At 36.3% G+C, this 19,936-nt stretch overlaps 2 protein-coding genes across 3 annotated transcripts in view; one reads left to right on the forward strand and one right to left on the reverse strand.

Annotated features, from left to right (window-relative positions):
• UCP1 (uncoupling protein 1) overlaps positions 1–2,222 on the forward strand; it is a 7,399-nt gene extending 5,177 nt beyond the window's left edge. The window contains exon 6 of the mRNA XM_040473384.1: positions 2,027–2,222. Within this exon, the coding sequence (XP_040329318.1) occupies positions 2,027–2,141 (115 nt within the window). The 3' untranslated portion in view covers positions 2,142–2,222. The remainder of the gene's footprint in view (positions 1–2,026) is intronic.
• A 4,277-nt stretch (positions 2,223–6,499) lies between these two features.
• Positions 6,500–19,936, reverse strand: part of ELMOD2 (ELMO domain containing 2) — a 32,376-nt gene continuing 18,939 nt past the window's right edge. For both annotated transcript variants that reach the window (XM_040473391.1, XM_040473398.1), the window contains exons 7-9: positions 18,522–18,590; positions 16,874–17,007; positions 6,500–10,088 (exon numbers count right to left, since the gene is read on the reverse strand). In XM_040473391.1, coding sequence (XP_040329325.1) covers positions 9,943–10,088; positions 16,874–17,007; positions 18,522–18,590 — 349 coding nt within the window. In that variant the 3' untranslated portion in view covers positions 6,500–9,942. The remainder of the gene's footprint in view (positions 10,089–16,873; positions 17,008–18,521; positions 18,591–19,936) is intronic.

Here is a 19,936-nt window from a genome sequence, read left to right on the forward strand (position 1 = left end):
ATCAGTTTGTTCTCTATAGTTAAGGGTCTGTTTCTTGGTTTGTCTTTGTCTTATTTTTTTCCCTTTGCTTTTTTGTTTCTTAAATTCCACTTGTGAGTGAAACCATATGGTATTTATCTTTCTCTGACTGACTTGTTTCCCTTAGCATTATACTCTCTAGCTCCCTCCATGTCATTGCAAATGGCACGATTTCATTCTTTTCATGGCTGAGTAATATTACATTGTGTGTGTGTGTGTGTGTGTGTACCACATATTTATCCATTCATCTACCCATGAACACTTTGGCTGCTTCCATATCTTGGCAATTGTAAATAATGCCGCTATAAACACAAGGATGCATGTATCCCTTTGGATTAGCTTTCTTATATTTGGGTAAATATCCGGTAGTGCGATAGCTGGAATTTTCACTATTGTGACTTGATGGACTCAGATTTTTAGATTGTATTAAAGTAAAAGTAAAGAAAAATCATTGCCACTGACCTGGAAAAGTGATGCAGAAAATGGTGTGGCTTAGATAATTATTACACTCACCTAGAAACTAGTATTGTGTAGATCCCATTTCCCATTAAGCAATATTATATTGGAAACTACCTTCGTAAGAAAATACAGTATGAACTAATTTATGGATATACTTCATAAGGACTAAACTAGTGATAATATAACAAAATTCTATAACCCTTTAAAATTGGAAGGCAATGCCTCAAACCTATCAAAGGCATAGATGCACCAATCACATTATCCACAAGGTTCCAATTCACCATAATCAGCACTTATATGTTAATACAAATGAAATACATTACAAAATTAATTTAGAATGGATATATCAGTTATCAACCATTAACCATTTAACAATATATATATTTTTTAATTTAAAACCTTTTGGGGATACATGTGACAACAAGGATGAAGCCTGAAAACATTATGCTAAATAAATTGAGCCAGCCCCAGAAGGACAAATGTTGTGTAATTTCACATATATGAGGCATCTAGAGTAGTCAGATTCATAGAGACAGAAGTGAATGTGGTTAGCAGAGGCTGGGGGAGGTAGGAGCATAGGGAATTCTTGTTTAATATGTACAGTTTCAGTTAGGGATGACCAAAAGGTTCTGGAGATGGGCAGTGGTTGCTCACAATGTACTTAATGCTACTGAACTACACACTTAAAATGGTAAAATGGTAGACTTATGAACATTTAAAATATGTAATTAAAATATGCACACACACACACACACACACACACACACACACACACATCCATCCAGGAGTCAGAAGAAATGTATTGAGACCTAAACAAAACAAAACAAAACAAAAAACAAAACCACACACAAAAACCTTGGGGGTCTGATTTTTATAGGCCAGATCTCTTTAAAAAACCTACCCAAGGCAGATTTAACTGATGACATCTTTTTCTGGAATATCTCATTGCTGCAAACAGGCATTCAAAGTCAATCATTTGGTCTGCACAGTTTGACATAATTCTTAAACATAACACACACACACACACACACACACACACACACACACACACAAAACCCACAAAAAGCAAAACCAAAAAATGCACTTAGTCTCTTGACAGTTTAAGGACAAGAATTGCCAAGATCTGGACAGCACGAATTTCTTCACTCCGGAAAATGGTCGGTCCACTTAATCACTTTTTCTTTGCTTTCTCCTTTTCCTCTTTCAACAGTTTCTATCTCCCATCCAGAAAGCAGAGCAAAACAAAGCAGAACTTTCCCCACCCCTCAAAGGGGAGTTATTGGAAAATGCCCCTTCAGGAACGAGACATGCTTTGGAGGGAGTGAAGGCTGTGTATGTATGTGTCTAGATGTGAGCACCTCGGTTTTGTTGTTTTGAAGAAGTTTTAGACAATATTATTTTAGGTGCACAGTAGGGAAGGGTGAAAAATAGCTACCTTTAAGTGCCTTTATTTGAGAAGAGTGGCACAGTGAGAAGCATAAGCTGTCTGTGCCGCAATAACTTTAAGAATTCTAACAAACTCAGAGAATGGTGATGTGCACTTTCCTAGATTTGTACCTTCCTTCTTGCGACTCGGATCCTGGAACGTCATTATGTTTGTGTGCTTTGAACAGCTGAAGAGGGAACTGATGAAGTCAAGGCAGACCATGGACTGTGCCACATAATCGTCTTCAGGAAAAGGATGTAACACAATGGTGGGAATCTGTGCTGACTGACCAGATAATTAACATCCAAAACAAACAGAACATACTCATTTTATTTCACCCTAAAAAGATAGAGGAATACTAATTGAGTTTTGGACTTTTTAAAGAAAAAATTGTATTTATTTCTTGTGACTTTTATTCTCAGTGTTTTAAGAGGGAGAAAACAAAACACTCAGTATGCACCCTGGCAAATGCAGTGTCCGGATAAATGACTGAATCTGCCTGTTTGGGGAGGGCTGGGGTCTTACGATTGGATATGAAGAACTTTAATATGTTTTAATTATAATTCAGGTCACCAGAAGAGGCAAATGGAGCGGTGCATTTTAGGTTTATAAATATTTAATGTTTCCTTTTAACTTATTAACCCAGTTGTAAGTTAATATATTCAATAAAGGACCGTTAATACCTTTAAAGGTTTGCCGTTTTGGACCTATATCTGAATCCAAGACTTGCAGTTCACCTAGACTACAAAGTGGTCCAATAACAAGTGAAGGTCTTTAGAACCAATAGGCAGAAACTTACTTTAAATGTAATTATTAGGGTTTTTTTTTTAATTTTTAGAGTCTATATTTTACGGCACTTTTAACAACTTCTAATCTAAGTCACTATAATCATTTGGGCCTATTGTTATTAGAATCGTGGTGTCGGGGCACCTGGGTGGCTCAGTCAGTTGAGCGTCTGACTTTGGCTCAAGTCATGACCTCATGGTTTGTGAGTTCAAGCCCCATGTCAGGCTCTGTGCTGACAGCTCAGAGCCTGGAGCCTGCTTCAGATTCTGTGTCTCCCTTTCTTTCTGCTCCACCCTCCCCTTCTCTCTCTCTCTCTCTCTCTCTCTCTCTCTCTCTCTCTCAAAAATAAACATTAAAAAAAATTTTAGAATCGTGGTATCTATCCCAGAGTTACAGCATTTTTGAGCCAGAAGGTACCTTTGGTTAGATACAGGAACAGTCTTAGATTTCTACTGGGATAAAAATGAATCTTCATGGCATCTTTCCAGCAAAGCTAAATTCATTATTAACACCTGCAGTAACCTTTTTTTCATGCCTACAAACTGAGTGCCGAAGAGACAGGGAAGGAATAAACAAGAGATTTACAAAGTATAAGGCATGGTCCAAGCTTGTTTTCAACCCCAAACAAGGAATGACACAAGGTCCAGGAAGCCCACAGGCTGTCAGGCAGCATTCTATTTGTTTTTATCGGCTCCATGTTCTATCTACTGTTGTCTTTTTCCCCTTGACTTTATGAGGTTTTTCCCTGGTGCTTATTTCCCCTGTTGTTACCTGCAAAAGTGTCTTGTAGCAAATGTCTTCAATATCCCTCACCCGTCACCCTGCTCTCACCACTTTAGCACACACAGGCCTGACTTCCTATTGTCATGTCAGCACCTCTACAGGGTCTTCTGGCCATCAGAGCCATCTTTGCACACCTGTGCACGGCATGCTAGACGTGCAGGGAAAATAACACACCCCTGGGAGGCCCTTGCCCAATAACTGATGGGAGTTGGTGTATAAATACTTCAGTCCCCTTATCCTCAGATGGAGTCACCCCTCATCCTCATCCAAGGGCTCAGAATCCAGTTACACACAGTGTTATTTTACTTAATACAAAATACCCTTAATGGGAGGACTTCAGTTCCCTCCCTCGGTTCCCCACTCCCTTACCAGCACTTCCTGGGATCACCTCCCAAATGAATGACACTTCTTTATCTCTAGGTCTGATTCTGGGGGAATCCAAATGGTGAAAGATCACCACCTTACAGCTGCATATTTCTGTCAAGGATTAGGAAGAAAACATAAAACTTCGTTTCTTTGCTGAAATCTTGCTCAGGCAATAGGCAGTAGTAACAAGATGCTCCCCTTTGACCAAACTGTAATCAGGCTCCTCTGAGCCGTGTTTTCCCAAGAAGTGCCATTGTTAGGCATGTCTTCAAGAGCTCAGTTTTAGCAAAAAATCAGGCTGAATAGGTTTAGCCAGAATCCCTCACCCTTGATAAATGATCACCCATGATAAATGATCACCCTTGATTCCGCCTCTACCATTGATATCTGATCAATTCTCTTGGATTTTCTATGTACATATATCACTTATGAATAGTCACTTTTCTTTCTTTCCATCCACTTGTCTTACAGCACCAGGTGGGATTTCTAGCACAACTTTGAACAGATGTGCTGTGACGATTTGGATTACTCGTCAAATGTTCACTCCTTACCCCTTCCTAATAGAGTATATTTCGCTGTTTCATTGATGTTGGACTTGTCCATGTGACCTGCTAGATGACCAAGCGAACATTGGTGGACATGATGTTAGCAAAGGCCTGAAATACCTTTGAGCCACTGGGCTTGTTGTTTCTGTGCTTCTGCTGCACCGTATAAAGAGCATACCTCAGGTAGCCCACTGGTCCCAGACGCACAAATCACATGGAGCTGACAAGAAGCAAACCCACAACCTATATCTAAGGCCAGATGAATCCAGCTGGGATTAGCAAAGCTGCCTGGTTGGCCTACCCATGTGTGAGGAGGAAATGCTTTTTTGTATGCCCCTAAGATTTTTGTATGATTGGTTGTTATGCATTGTTCCTGTGGCAAAAGCTGACTGATACAAGTGGTGACACCCTTTCTTATTTCTGATCCAGACATTTTACCGTTAAATATATTTGCTCGGGTTTATTTTATAGACACATTTTGTAAAATTAAGGTAACCCCTATTTCTCATTTGCTATGTTTTTAACATGAATGGATGTCGAGTTTTTATCAAATGCTTTTCCTGTGACTTTTAAGATCATCATATGATTTTCAAATATTAACGTGGTAAATTTCATTAATTTTATTCTGGGAATTAACCCAACTGAGCTATGATTGATCACACATTGAAACAGCATATCTATATGCAGTTCATTATTTATTATGTAATACATGAAATTCAATATATTTCTGGATTTCAGTGTGCTTCTATTTTATTTAGGATTACTGCATCCAAAGTGACATTAGCATATAATTATTCTTTTTTGTTCTGTCCTGGTTGGGTTGAGTCATCAAGATTATGATAGTCTCATGAATTATAGGGTGTCCACCCTTCATTATTTAGAAAAGATTATGAAAATTGTTACCATTTTATTGTTAAATGTGTTAACTCACCAGTGCAACCTACACGGAACTGTAGGTTTTTTAATGGAAAGGTTTTTAATTACTGAATCCATTTAATAGTGCTAGGACTTTTTGATTCCCTATTTCTTTTTGTACAGTTTTGTTTTGGTAAGTTATATTTTTCTAGAAAGGTTTATATCCCATCTCAATTTTCAAATTTTTGAGGTTATCCTCAATACATTTTCTTTCCAGTATTTGCAGGATCTGTAGTGATGTTTCACACTCAATTCTTGGTATCATTATTTTCTTCCTTATTCTTTAAAATTTTTAAAAATTTTTACTTCAGAGAGAGAGGAAGTATGAACAGGTGGCAGGGAGAGAAAGAGAGAGAATCCAAAGCAGGCTACATACTCAGCACAGAGCCCGACATCGGGCTCCATCCCACAACCCTGGGATCACAACCTGAGCTGAATTTATGAGTTGGATGCTTAACTGACCTGAGCCAGCCGGGCGCCCCCCCTTATTCTTTATTTATCTCACCAAGGTTAATCAGTATTATTAGTCTTTCCAGGCAACAAATTTTTACTTTTGTTGATTCTATTGTATGCATTTCTATTCCATGCATCTAAGCTCTGACCTTTAATATCTCTTTCTTTATTTTCTTTACATTTATTTTGATCTTTGCCAAACTCCTTGAGACGACTGCTTTGTCTTTAATTTTCAGCCACTTTTTTCTAATACATACATTTTAAAGCTATAATTAGTATTAGCTTTAATAAAGTTCATTTGCTGAATCCAACCAGTTCCATATGCAGTATTTTTGTTTAGTTCAAAATGATACACACACAGAGGAATGCTCTGCAGCTGTAAATAAATAGAATAAAGAAGATATGTATTAATATAAAAATGTATCTAAGATACACTGTAAAGTTAAAAGCACACTGCAGTGCAGTATGAATTATTCCTATCCTTTGTAAGAATGGGGGGTGGGAGTTTCTTTTCTTTTTTTTCCAGCTCTTTTCTGGTCTCATAACCAATTGTTGTTACCCAATAACATCTTAAATAGGTAATTAGTGGACGAGTTAGTCACAAAAATAAAAATTTTCTGTGTATTCTGATTTACCCTATAGGAACATGATTAAAGGGTTAAATAAGGAAGTCACTGTTTCATGAACATAAATGGCTTAAGTAAGGGATGGGGAGGATAGGAAGAGACAGAAGGATTAGCAGAGCGGCTTGTAACAATTTTGACACACTTTTTTATTTGTTCACAACATTCTGAACAAAATGATATCACATTTAAACTATTGCTTTTACATATGAAGTTAATTGTTTTATCCAAAGTAGACAAAAATCGATTTCTTTAAGTTGACAACCAGCACTTTTTCCCCCGGGGAAAGCCACTGCTTATTTTTTTAATACATTAACAGAACCACAGAATTGCCCTATAATTAAAAAAAGAAAGAAAGAAAAAAAAAAGGATTGCCCTATAATAGTTAGGTCTTACCTGAACTACATTTAAACTTTTTCTTGTCAAAAGGTGAAGCCAGAAAAAAAGAACCAGCTCACTCATGATTTCTCTCAGATGTTTAATAAGTCCCTTCGTCTTTGTGAAAAATCTGCTTGTGTGGAGAGGTTCATAAATGTGAAAATGGAAAGGAAGCCTCCCCAGACTTGTTCAGAGAGAAGTCAGGCGGACCATTTATCCTGAGAAAATAGCTGCTGGCCCCTGATCATTAATTCTAAACATTATTGCCCTCCAAGCCAAACTTCTCTTCCGTGCCATGATAGTGTGTAATCTTTTCTGCTCTGGAAACGAGAATTCCACTTTCCACTCATGTAATGCTGCTCCTTTGAGCAAATCTTTGACCAAGCTCTATTTCGCTGAATGCAAAGGGGAGAAACAGTATTTAAACAATTATTAATACTGGAATAAAAATGAAGAGTACATATATTTTTCACATAGAAAAATACATACAAATCCAAGGAGCTGTTAAAGTAGAAAAAAAATCAGGATGGGCATTTTTTAAGAAAAAGATCCTGTTTTCTGAACTGGTGCCAGTAAGACACTGATTTTTATATCTAACTATATCACCATATTTATATACAAAGAGAGGCTCATCTAGGTTCACTGACATACTGATATCCCCTGATTCTCCCATTTCCCTAAAGATTGTCTTTCAGAACATACTTGAACTACGACCAGTATTAATTCTATTTTTACACCATTCTTGTCACTGGCACGCTCTCTTTGATCTGGCATATACAAAAATTGATTTTAACATCGATTCACTTTTCTGATGCTAAAACAAACATAATTTTCCTGCTACTTCAATTCTATCACTACTTTGGTATTTTATTCATTATTACAGAAACAGGGAAGATTCTAAACATGGATTTTAAGACTACATAAAATTCTAACACACATATGCTGAAAGCAAGGAAAAATAGGACAGGAGACACAATTCTATTTTTTCATGTATGTCACTATGTTACATTCTAATTTACAAGTGGGGACGCTTAGCTTGGCTTCCAGACTATCAAACTTTAGAATTTATTGGTATCTTTTAGACCAATTCACTACAGAGCTTCTGAAATGGTTATTGAGTATCTGAAGCAAAAGCAGGACAGTATCTATATTGTACAAACAGTGATGGATTTAAAGAACATATTACTGACCAAACTTTAAAATGACATTCTCAAAACATTATTACAAAGTGTTTTTCCTCCACAGAAGGTGAAAAACTTGATTACTTTAAAAAGTTTTCCCTTCCATACATACTTGTGTCATTCTTTATTAAGCATACTGACAAAGGTTTAAATCAGTTCAAGACCTCAGCTGTTGAAAGATTAAAATATAAAGGTAAGAATTTTCAGCATAAACATTAAAAGACTAACAGAATTGCTTTCCATGTAATAGTAAACACTATAAAATGAGCTTTAATGGTTAGCACCTGATCCTTACCAGGATTTTGCTACATCTCCTAGAACTGCAGAGCTAGAAACTAATGCACTGAAAGCATAAAGAAAAAATTGAGACAATCCCAGGGTTTAGAAGTCTCCTACAAGAAACCAATTTTAAATGCCTGTGATATGGAGACACTAAACCACCACAATCAATAATAAAGTGAACCCAAGTTTTACGTGTTTTATCCTGTTGAGAAAGTAATAGTTTTGATGCTGCGCTTTCAATGTGTGTGCTATACGACACTGCATCTGTTACTTTCCACTCAGATGTTTTTTTACCTCTCTGACAAGTTTGCAGAAAGAGGTCTGTCAAGAGACATGAACGAACACTGAAAGTCTCGGGTCTTGCTACCACACGAGTCAGTCCTTAAGCACCTGATATACACATTTAAAGACGGGCTAACTCTCATCATATTTAAAATATGTCTTTAATAGGCCAGTTTCTGTAGGATTTAAGAACTTAGTGATCAGACAAACCTATCTTTAAACTCTTTTAGTTTTGCTAGGAGTACAAATGTCTAAAACACACAAGGAAGAAATCATTCCCATGAGAAGCTCATCACTATATAATCCTTGACAGCACTTGATGCCCTCCTGAGATTTTAGGAGAATAAAGCTATACGAAATGCACAGTCATCATCCTCAGGCTACTTTTGAATCCCACAGACCACTAACTCAAAGAATACCCATAAAGTCCATATACCATTATCCAGAAACACCATGGAGGCAAAGCAAAAAGAAGCAACAGTTAATCGTAAATAAAATAAACCAATGATGTTTCACCAGTATTTTTGAAAAGCTTTAAGTTTTCCTTTTGTATAAGTTCAAAGATAGTTTTATTGAAATAGCCACTGTCCTTTGAATACAGTCTAGATTTTCTTAGCCAATACATCTCTTTTCATAAACACTCACAGGCAGAGAAGCCTCATAAAAGGCCTTCACACCAAGCATTATTATTCTTTTCTACAACTGACTGAAAAGCAAATAACTGAAGATGAGAAAATGCTTTTAAGCTTTAAAATACCACTGTGATATTTTAAAGTGTGGTATTTAGAAACAAAAAAGCTAGTCACCAATACTGTCATTCTCTCATTATCCATTATGCTAAATAATCAGGGAAACCAAAAAAAAAAAAGGGGCCATGATTCTTTATCCTGTCTGACATATCAATGCTTTTTGCTACTAACGAAGCAACATTAGGGCATGTGATTGAGACGCAAACAAAGAAAACCATGAAGAACTACCCTTCCTGTTAATTAACCTAGGAAGAAAACATGACAAAGAAAAAGAACAATCATCTCCAAACTAAAACACAAAAAAATCTTAAAAGAGCTTTGAAAGGTTACGATACTGACTTGATAGTACAACACATAAAAATGAAAACTGATTCTTACACATTTTAATCAACCAATTAAATACAAATACCTGATTTGTACTTTTACACTACATGGGCTAAGTCCCAAGTTCCAAACTGTAGTTCACAGGACTCTACAGAAGGGATCTTTGGAAGGATAAGGTACCTTTGGAAAACAGTGTATAAACAACTGTAAACATACACTGATTGTCCACTAGCTTTCTTAAATAGAATTTCTGAAATCTTTTTGTAGGAAATTATATATAAGGAGTGTAATTGATCAGATACTTTCTATTACAACATATAAATTCTGTTGTGTGTGCAAAATGTGGTAGAAATAGAAGATACTACGGATGATTCATATTTTTAAAGTAAGTGATACATTACAATCCAGTAAGAGTCCTTTAATCTTTTCATGAAACTTCTCTCTATACATGTTGAAATACATAATGCTTTCTGGCTTTTCTTCAAACCAAAACTTGTCAAATTCATAGACAAGGTAACCTGCGGTTAAAGAAAAACAAAACATAAATATAGTCTCAGTAGGGGAATCACAACCAAACCACCTCATTTTAAAGTACAGGACCATCCTTTAAGTTCTATATTAAAATACAATAATCAGGAATCATATTAAACTACTAGAAACCTGAAAAACCTTGTAAGAAATATTTTTGTTCAAAATAAGCAGGAATTTCAATAAAATATTTAGTATATTTACTGTTTGTCTCAAGTATCAATAAAATCCCTCAAATGTAAGAGATACAGTACTGTCAAAAGATGCCTTGGGAATAGGAAAAAAAGTTATTCCCAGAGACCCCTGAAACACAAATATGAAAGTAATGAGAAAATGTGGCACCTGGGTGGCTCAGTTGGTTAAGCGTCCAACTCCTGATTTCAGCTCAGGTCATGATCTCACGGTTCGTGAGTTTGAACCCTTCGTTGGGCTCTGCATTGACAGTGTAGAGCCTGCTTGGGATTCCCCACCCCCCACTCTCTCTCTTTTTCTCTCTCTCTCCCCACCCCCCCTCAAGTAAACAAAAAATCTGAAATAACAAGAAGACATTAGACAAGGATAAAGTACACAAAAGCCGTTTTCTATTGATTTATAAATCTAATAATTATTTCTACTTTCTTCAATGAACTATCAACATCTTCTCTTTTTAAAAAGAATACACAGTGCTTGCTTCGGCAGCATATACACTAAAAAAAAAAAAAGTATACACAAACTCTAAATAGTAGGCTTAATGTTTTTGTTTTTCAATATCCTCATGACAGTAGCCAAGTTAACCCTCAAAGTATTAACAGTACATAATAAAAATAAAAACGTAAATAGATACATTTACAAGCAAAAAATGTGAATTTAAAATCACTCTTAAACCATATTTGGATTCAACCAAATATATGTATTTATTTAACAAATGCTACTATAGTCATGCTCACCACTTGCTCATGTGTGTATTTACTCTCCCAGCAAGACTATGATGTGGTATTGTTATTCCCATTTTACCGATGAAGAAATGGGGGGCACAGAGAGTTTTTACTTTTTTTTTTTTTTTTTTAGTAATCTCTATGCCCAACATGGGACTAGAACTCATGATGCTGAGATCAAGAATCGCATGCTCTAGTGACTGAACCAGCCAGGTGCCCTGAGAGCTTAAGTAACTTGCCCAAATCATATAGTTCGCAAGTGGTCTCTATTATGTTATAAATTAGACTTTGTATCCACCAGAATCTCATTTCCTCTTCTGAGAGGATTTTTAATAAGGGATAGAAGTGACTTATTTCAGATAAATGGAGGAGGGGAGGGAAAGAGAGTGACTACATAAAAGTGTGGCTAGATTATCATAATCACTTAGTATGAAAAAAAGTGAATTCCATTTTAGAAATTAGTCATAAAGCAAATACTAACAGTTAAGAACCATGACATTTCAACATTGAAATATCACTTCATAAGAAGGCCAATTTAAAAAAGATTTCAGAGTAATCTCTTGATATGATAAAACATATTTTTGTTAACTAGGATATATGAGAACAGCAAAGAATAAGGCCTCTTTGAGCAGAGGGCTTTTCATTCCCAAAAGCCAAACTGAGAATGGTAATCTTGTACTTATTTTTAAGTGGTATTGTTTTTAATTTTCATTTCATTCAAAATTTACTTTGTGCATACATTAGAATAGTAGATCTATAGAAATTATACATTCATATATAAATTGAACCTGTGCTCCTCCCCCCATGCCTACTCCCAATATATTGATAGGGACATACGATAAAAAATTTGGAGATTAATATGTTGGGTAGTATGAAAACTAAGACATCTATGCAAACTTGATATTTTTGTTTTAATTATATTTGGCAATTATATCTCATCTATTTACCATTCTTGTAAGTCCTCTAAATTGCTTTTCATTACTGCCTAAGCAAATGAGTATTTAGGTTTCGAACAAACTGCTCAAGTATAAGGTACTAGCAATTTCTTGCTTCAGAACTGAGTTGTTGGTTTATAATGTAAACTGGTCTCAGAGAAAGACCAGCCTGAGACTATAATGGCTAAATTGATTTAATGAGACATCAGGAAACTGCAGGAGATGAGAACAAAATTACAGAGGGCTGACAGGGCCTTGCAAGACTCTGAAAGCCTTGCAGAAATGGATGGAAAAGAGTTGTATCCACAAAGCACATCTATTGCTGTTTTGCCTCTAGGAGGTTTCAAACACTAGACTCAACAGAAACACCATACAAAATTTCTAACCTCAAAATTCCCCGTATGCTTTTACTGTCCCTGACCAAAGCCACAGGGGCACTTAAGGTTTTCCAAAAGGGGTTAAAAGAAGGTAACCATAGGAACAGGGATTAACTGTAAACTGGCATGAGGGATTTATTGGGATGATAAAAATGTTCTAAAAGTGGACTATGGTGTTAGTTGTATAACTCAGCAAATTTACCAAAACTCACTGAATTGTTCACTTGAAACGGGTGAATGTTATGGTATATAAATTATACCTCAATAAAGTTGTTATTGAGCCATAACTTTTCTGTTATACAAACTTGAGTTATTTTTTTTTGAATCACCAAACCACGCAGGTGACACTGGATATCTGCTTGCATTTTTGACATACAACCCAAGGGTGACAATGGAGCTAAGAAACTGAATTGGCACTCACTTGTTTCCAGCCTTGTCCATAGAGAACAGTAACACCAACAAAAAAGCAGTAGGGATAACGAGGGGAATGGGAGATGGAGATATATCACAGAGAAATAATATATGTGAAAGCTAATCTCTTTATAGTTCTTTATTCTACACAAAAACTTTGACCTTGGAATTGATTTGTGCAAATGAACTGGGCCCAGTCCCCCAACAAATAAGGTTTGAAATTATTTTCTAGTTAGAATATGCTCTTAAAAATAAAGAATATTTAAATACCTAAAAAAGAATATCTAAAAGAGTATCTAAAAAGAATATCTAAAAATAAAGAATATAAGAATAAAACCTTAATTAAGACAAAAAACTTCAGGGGCACCTGGGTGACTCAGTTAAACTGTGTCGGCTCAGGTCATGATCTCACAGAGCTTGAGTAAGAGCCCCACATCAGGTCTCTGCTGTCAGCACAGAGGCCACTTTGGATCTTCTGTTCCCCCTGTCTCTGCCAATCCCCTGCTCATTCTCTCTCAAAAAATAAGCATTTAGGGGCACCTGGGTGGATCAATAGATTGAGCATCCAACCTCGGCTCAGGTCATGATCTTGCAGTTCGTGAGTTTGAGCCCCGCGTCAGGCTCTCTGTGGTCAGCACAGAACCCGCTTTGGATCCTCTGTCCCCCTCTCTCTCCCCCGCTCAATATGTGCTCTCTCTCAAAAATAAATAAACATTAATAATAATAATAATAATAAATAAACAAAGATTTTTTTTAAAAAGACATAAAACTTTACAGTAAAGGGCATAAAAATCAATTTGGGGGAGGAAACTCCAGTGTATAAGAGAGGTGTGTGTGTGTGTGTGTGTGTGTGTGTGTGTGTGTGTGTTTGCTTTAAATGTTCCAAGAAATTTGAAACATAAGCTTAATTGTTTCTAGGATGATGCACAGCTCTTATGAATCTAGAACTGATAAAAACAAGGCAACTGAGAAGGTCCTATAATGACTTTTGCACCTCAGATATTACCTTGATGCTCTTCCTAGACAGGAGCCAAACAAGATGCTGATGCTGAGGGCACTGAGATCAACAATATCCAAAGATGCTCGTGTTACCCATAAATAGGGGCAAAAATACTGGGCAGAAGTCATTTTGCACTGCGTTCTTACCTACCACACTTTGCATTTACTTGAATATGGTAAAATGTTTAATTTGGGGGAGGGGAGAATTTTTTGATTGTTTCTTTTTATATTTGTTTTATGTTCAATTGGCATCTTTAAACAAGCATATATTTCATAGAGAAAACAAATTATCAGAGGCCATCAGTGAAGTCCCAGGAGTCTAGACACTATGCTAAAAGTCAATGAGAGGTTTAGGGGAGTAAATCAAACAAGACTAATGGGGATAAATAGTTCCCTGGCAACAAGATGAAAGATAAGACCTGGAGAACAGGGAAAAGATGATGCAGATTTGGATAAAAATCTGTTCAAAACGCCCAACCCCTAAAAAAGGAGACTGGCTGAGCTTGACCCAAGGCAAGGAAGGGTCTCTTCCCAGCTCATAGGACGAACACACAGACTTAGAGTCTGTACTAATGGATAGGTATGCTGGGGCTATACTGACCCGGTTTCACGATTTTATCTGGGAGCAGCCAAGGCACGGAGACATCTCCAGTACAGTCAGGAAGGGCCAGGAGGGTGTATAAATAAAACTACAATGATAACTCTGCTATGGTAAAGGAAACCAGTGCCCCTAGGCAGATCATCGACAGGGGTCCTAGGGACCTGAAAAACCTGACCCTCCATCTGAAAACACATTGTATCAACTCCTACTTTGTGTGCCCATCCCCATGAGATCCTTTAACCTTTTCCATTAAAAAAAAAAAAAAAAAAAAATCTAGACATCCAAATGCTGGAGGCTAAAGAGAGAGGTTGGCCTTAAGATGTACATTTTGGCATCACTAGTACATATATGGTATGTCAAACAGGGGACTAGATAAAACCACTTGGAGATAGAATGAAGGGCTGAAGACAGAAGGGGGTCTAGGGCTGGGCTCTGAGGTGCTCCTACATTTAGTAAGGGAGTAGATGAAGGCTCAGCATAAAAAGTCTATGGATGAGTCAGTTGGGGCCAGAGAAAAGACAAAAGAATGTGCCATCAGAAAAGCCTAGATAAGGTTGCAAGAAGAAAGGCATGGTCGTTTAAGCCTGGTGCTGCTAAAAGTATCAAATAACACAAAGACAAAAAAGGTGGCAAGTGGATCTGGCAACAAAAAAGTTGTTCATGTATTTGAAAAAATCCGTTTTAGCAGTGTAGTAGGAAGAGAAACCAAACTGGAGTTAGAAAAAAGATGAGCAGTTAGGAAGTGAAAACAGCATTTATTTTAAAAGTTCAACAACGAAGGGGAGCAGATAAATGGGAGTGGTAACTGGAGGTAGATGCCGCACTAAGGGAATGTTTCGTTTTGGTTTGGAAAATGAAGGCTCCATAAACGCAGAGATTTTGCCTCATTTCTGCCATATCCCCAGTGCCCAGAACAGCATCTGACACACAGCAAGTGAATGAATGAATGAATGGGAGATACCAAAGCAGGTCACTAGTTCTGATAAAAATATTCCAAAAGAGGAGAAGAGAAGAATAATAGAGAAAGAAATGGGTAGCCAAAGGAACAAAGTCTCTGATAAGACTTGAGAACGTCATGTCTAAACTGAGATTTGAAAGATGAGTAGCAACACCTAGAAAGAAAGGAGGGACCAGAACAGTGCTCCAGGCAGAGTGAAAGGTCCAGAGTCAAGAGAGAGCACGACACATTTGCTCACCTAAAAGAAGACCAGGGTGCCTAAATTTCAGACTGTAGGGAGTTGGTGTTTGGCAGAAGATGAACCTGGAGAAGTTACCAAGGTATGGATTATGAAAGGCCTTCTAATGGAACCTTTTAAAGAATTGTAGGCAGTGGAGCAAAACGATTAGATTTTCATTTCATTTCATTTTATTTTATTTTTTTAATGTTCATTTATTTTTGAGACAGAGAGAGACAGAGCATGAACAGGGGAAGGTCAGAGAGAGAGGGAGACACAGAATCGGAAGCAGGCTCCAGGCTCCAAGCTGTCAGCACAGAGCCCGACGCAGGGCTCAAACTCACGGACCGTGAGATCATGACCTGAGCCCAAGTCGGATGCTTAACCGACTGAGCCACCCAGGCGCCCCTAGATTTTCATTTTAAATAGTCCTATCTTCAATGTGTAGAAGAACTGGAAGAAGGTCATCAGAGAAAGACTAGTGAAAAAGCTAAAACAGTAATCTAGTAACAAAAGCCTGATGTCATGCAGTTACAAGGGGGATGGGAAAAAGTAGATAAAGGCAAGAGAAATTTAGGAAGCGACACGCCGGGAGTAAGAGATCAAGTGAAGGCTGGGGAGGCTGTGTGAAGGAGAGACTTGGATGACACCTTCAACAATGGAGATGAAGAAGTTATGATTCGGCAATTTATTACCTAACTAGTTTCCTATATCCTGCCAGCATGCAAAAGGTGTTACAAAAAGATCAAGAAAAGTAGAATGGGAAACTATGCTAGGTTTAAATTCTTTGCCTCTGAGCAATAGCTTCACAAGATAAGTTCATTTGATTAAAACTTCAGTGTGCAAATACCATCACAATAAAAGTTAATGGAACAGTGGTAATAATGACAGCATTAGGAACAGTTATTAAGTACCACCAACCTAATACAAGAAAACCTGGCCTTGAAAAGGGGGTGGGGTGGGGATAGGAGGTGGGGAACGTTCCTTTAAATTTTCTTACAAGACTAACAAAATAATCTGTGAATGGCCTGTCCTTGACCCAGCAGCATTCACTAACCAGTATTCAAGAGAGAAAATTCATTTTATAGTTGACTACAAAAATGGATGTCTACAGAAAAACTGCATAAATCCTAAATTTGCATATATGTGAAAAAACTGCCTTGCTGAATTTTTTTATTCAGCAAATATAGAAACTGATGGTAAAATACTCTTGGGGACCCATCTACCATTATTTCCCTGTTTTTCAAAGACCCTAAATAAAAGCATAAGTTATATAGTTAATAGAGATATTAAATTATATATCTTCCTAATGATTTAAAGATTCTCTTAGAAATATCTAGTTTTAAGTCATTTTAATACTCACAATAAAACTGATGAAAGTGTTCCATTGTCGGTATACCAGGAACAAAGTTGTAGAGATGAAACTTCAAAGCTTCACTCTTTAGCAAGCTATAAGCCATCTCAGTAAGGTTGATTCCAACTATTGCATAAGAATACCTATGTCAGAAACATTACCAGTTATACCAGCTAGCCAAACAGCTCATAAAATAACTTTAAAATTATGCAAGAAATCAGTGAAAAGTTACTTTGATCCATTTCTAATACAGTATTGATTCTATAATAATCTCTACCTATTAAGAAAAATAAACCAGAATAGATAAAAGATTTCTGTTCTTTTAGAGGCTGTTGACTTTCTGGATATAATCTAAGAAAGTAAAAATGAAGCTTTGGATACAAAAATACTGACTCAAAGGGGCACATGCACCCTGACGTTTATAGCAGTTTTATCAACAAAAGCTAAATTATGGAAAGAGCCCAAGTGTCCACTGACTGATGAATGGGTAAAGAAGATGTGGTGTGTATGTATGTACACACACATGAGCGCGCGCGCGCGCACACACACACACACACACACACACACACACACACACACACTATGGAATACTACTTAGCCATCAAAAAGAATGAAATCTTGCCATTTGCAACAATGTGGACAGAGCTAGAGTATATTATGCTAAATAAAACAAGTCAGTCAGGAAAAGAAAAATACCATACGATTACACTCATGTGGAATTTAAGAAACGAAACAGATGAACATAGGGTAAGGAAAAAGAGAGAGAAGAAAACCATAAGAGAGTCTTAACTATAGAGAACTGAGGGCTGATGGGGGGAGGTGAGTAGGGAATGGGCTAGGTGAGTGATGGGTATTAAGAAGGGCACTTGTGATGAGCACAGGATGCTGTATGTAAGTGATGAGTTACTAAATTCTACTCCTGAAACCAATATTACACTATGTTAACTAACTAGAATTTAAATAAAAATCTGAAAAAAAAATCCAATATATATGTTTGTGTGTGTGTATATACACGCATATGTGTGCGTGTATGTATATACACACACATATATGTAAAGCTATAAATGAATAAATAAATAAATATGAAGCTTTGGTCACACAAATACCAAAAACCAAAATCCTTAAAAAAATTAAAAAGAGTACTACATACACTCTCATTGACTTCTAACACACACTGGGTAACCTGACATTTTCTCCATTATCAGAGTATTTATTTTTATAATGTAATATTTTAATAACATTTTTTCAAAGATAGGTCTCATTGAATATAAGAATAAAATAATAATGACAAAGCTAATAATAGGGCCTCATTTGCATTTCACTTCACAATTTTCAAAGCTATTTTTCATTTTCCTATTTCTATTTCAAAGCTATTTCCTATTCCTATTTTCAAATCTATTCCTCAAGAAACTTTCTTAAAGTTCCTTACCTCCATTTTATAGACAAACTATATCTTGTGACAAAAATATACTGAATACAAAACTGATTTATGATCCACTTAACTTTTAAAATAATGTATCATGCAATATCCTTTATAAAGTCCTTATTAAAAATAATCTCATTTTTTAAAATACCATGAAATACTTTCAAATCCAGATAATCTCATCAACACTTTAACATTCAAGAATTTATAGTTGCCTTGATCTATCCAGCTTACCCTAATTTTGGATGATTTGAACGGGAAAGAATCTGGTGAGCTTCACTGGTATAGTTTTCACTGAAATACCTTTAAGAAGTTTAGGAAAAATAATAAAATACATCATTCAAATTGAAGATATCCAGGAGAAATTTAAAAAACTACTGTTAAGACGATAATACTGCCACAATCATCCCAATCTCCATCTCAAATCATTTCAGGGACTCGGAAATGCTTCTGAGTCAAAATTTAATTCTGAGCTATCAGATAGGCCTATCCTGTTAGTACAGGGCATGGGCCCTTGGCAAGGCTTTAAAGTACTTAAGCAAACAAATGATTTAACAAGAGGCGTTCTATCTATCTTTAAAACAGATCTAGAGTTCTTCTTGTTTGTTTGTTGTGACTTTAAATTTTCTATAAAATAGTCCATGTGTGCCTGTTGGGACATCATCCTTTCACCTTGGCTTATTTCTTCTATTGCAGCTTAGGTCAGTATTGTGTAATGGTGTTTTCCGTGCAAACAGAAGAAGGTCAATAGCCTTTCTTCTGCACTAAAAATATCCTCCTTGGTCAGTGGTATAACTAAAATGCTGGCCATAAAACAGAAGTATTAGCAGGTACCACAGAGAAATATATAAAGCTATCTGTTTGTAGGCTCATACATCCTGTTGGCTTATAGTAATGAAACTTCTTTGAGTTCTTAAAGCTAGGGACTAGTCTTCTGTTCAACCTTCTGGATCACCTCATGACGCACTGGTACTCATATACATATATACTTATATGAGGATAAGAAGTAGAATAAAAAGTGGATTTCCATGGCTCATTTAAATTTTAGAGGGCATAATCATTGAGATTTTCATAAAGTACAGAAATTTCTAACCAAATTTTCCGATTTTCCTTCTATAGATTAATAATATAGATTTCCATTTTTCTTTACTGGCTCTAACATTCAACCCATTAAAAAACAAGAGTTGTTAACTCAGAAGTCTGTGAATGAAGGATCATTCATGAATGAAGGCGTATCCATGAACCACCTTAAATTATGCATGATTTTTCTGAGTATACATTTTCTGGGGAGAGAATATACAAAACTTTCATCAGATTCTCAAAGGGATCTAGAATTCCCCAAAAAGGAAAAGTTCGGTTTTAGTGCAATGCTTTCCTTACATACTCTCATTTTTCTTCTTTATCCCTAGGTTGGCTCTAAGGATGCCTTTACTAAACTATTTATATTTCATTTTCATACATGATACTAATATAATTCAGTATTACATTATTATTTCAATAATCAAGTTACTCTTAAAATACTCAATCTGTAACACAGAACAGTATTTAATTTCCTTGATGAACTTATAGTCAACCCCTATCTTAACAGCATCTAAGAAAAAGGAACATCTGTGCAATAAGGAAAACTATTCCTTACAATAATCTGCACT

The sequence above is a fragment of the Herpailurus yagouaroundi genome, unplaced genomic scaffold, assembly GCF_014898765.1.
Source record: "Herpailurus yagouaroundi ecotype Mexico unplaced genomic scaffold, PumYag 28, whole genome shotgun sequence".
In the NCBI taxonomy this organism is placed as follows: Eukaryota; Metazoa; Chordata; class Mammalia; order Carnivora; family Felidae; genus Herpailurus; species Herpailurus yagouaroundi.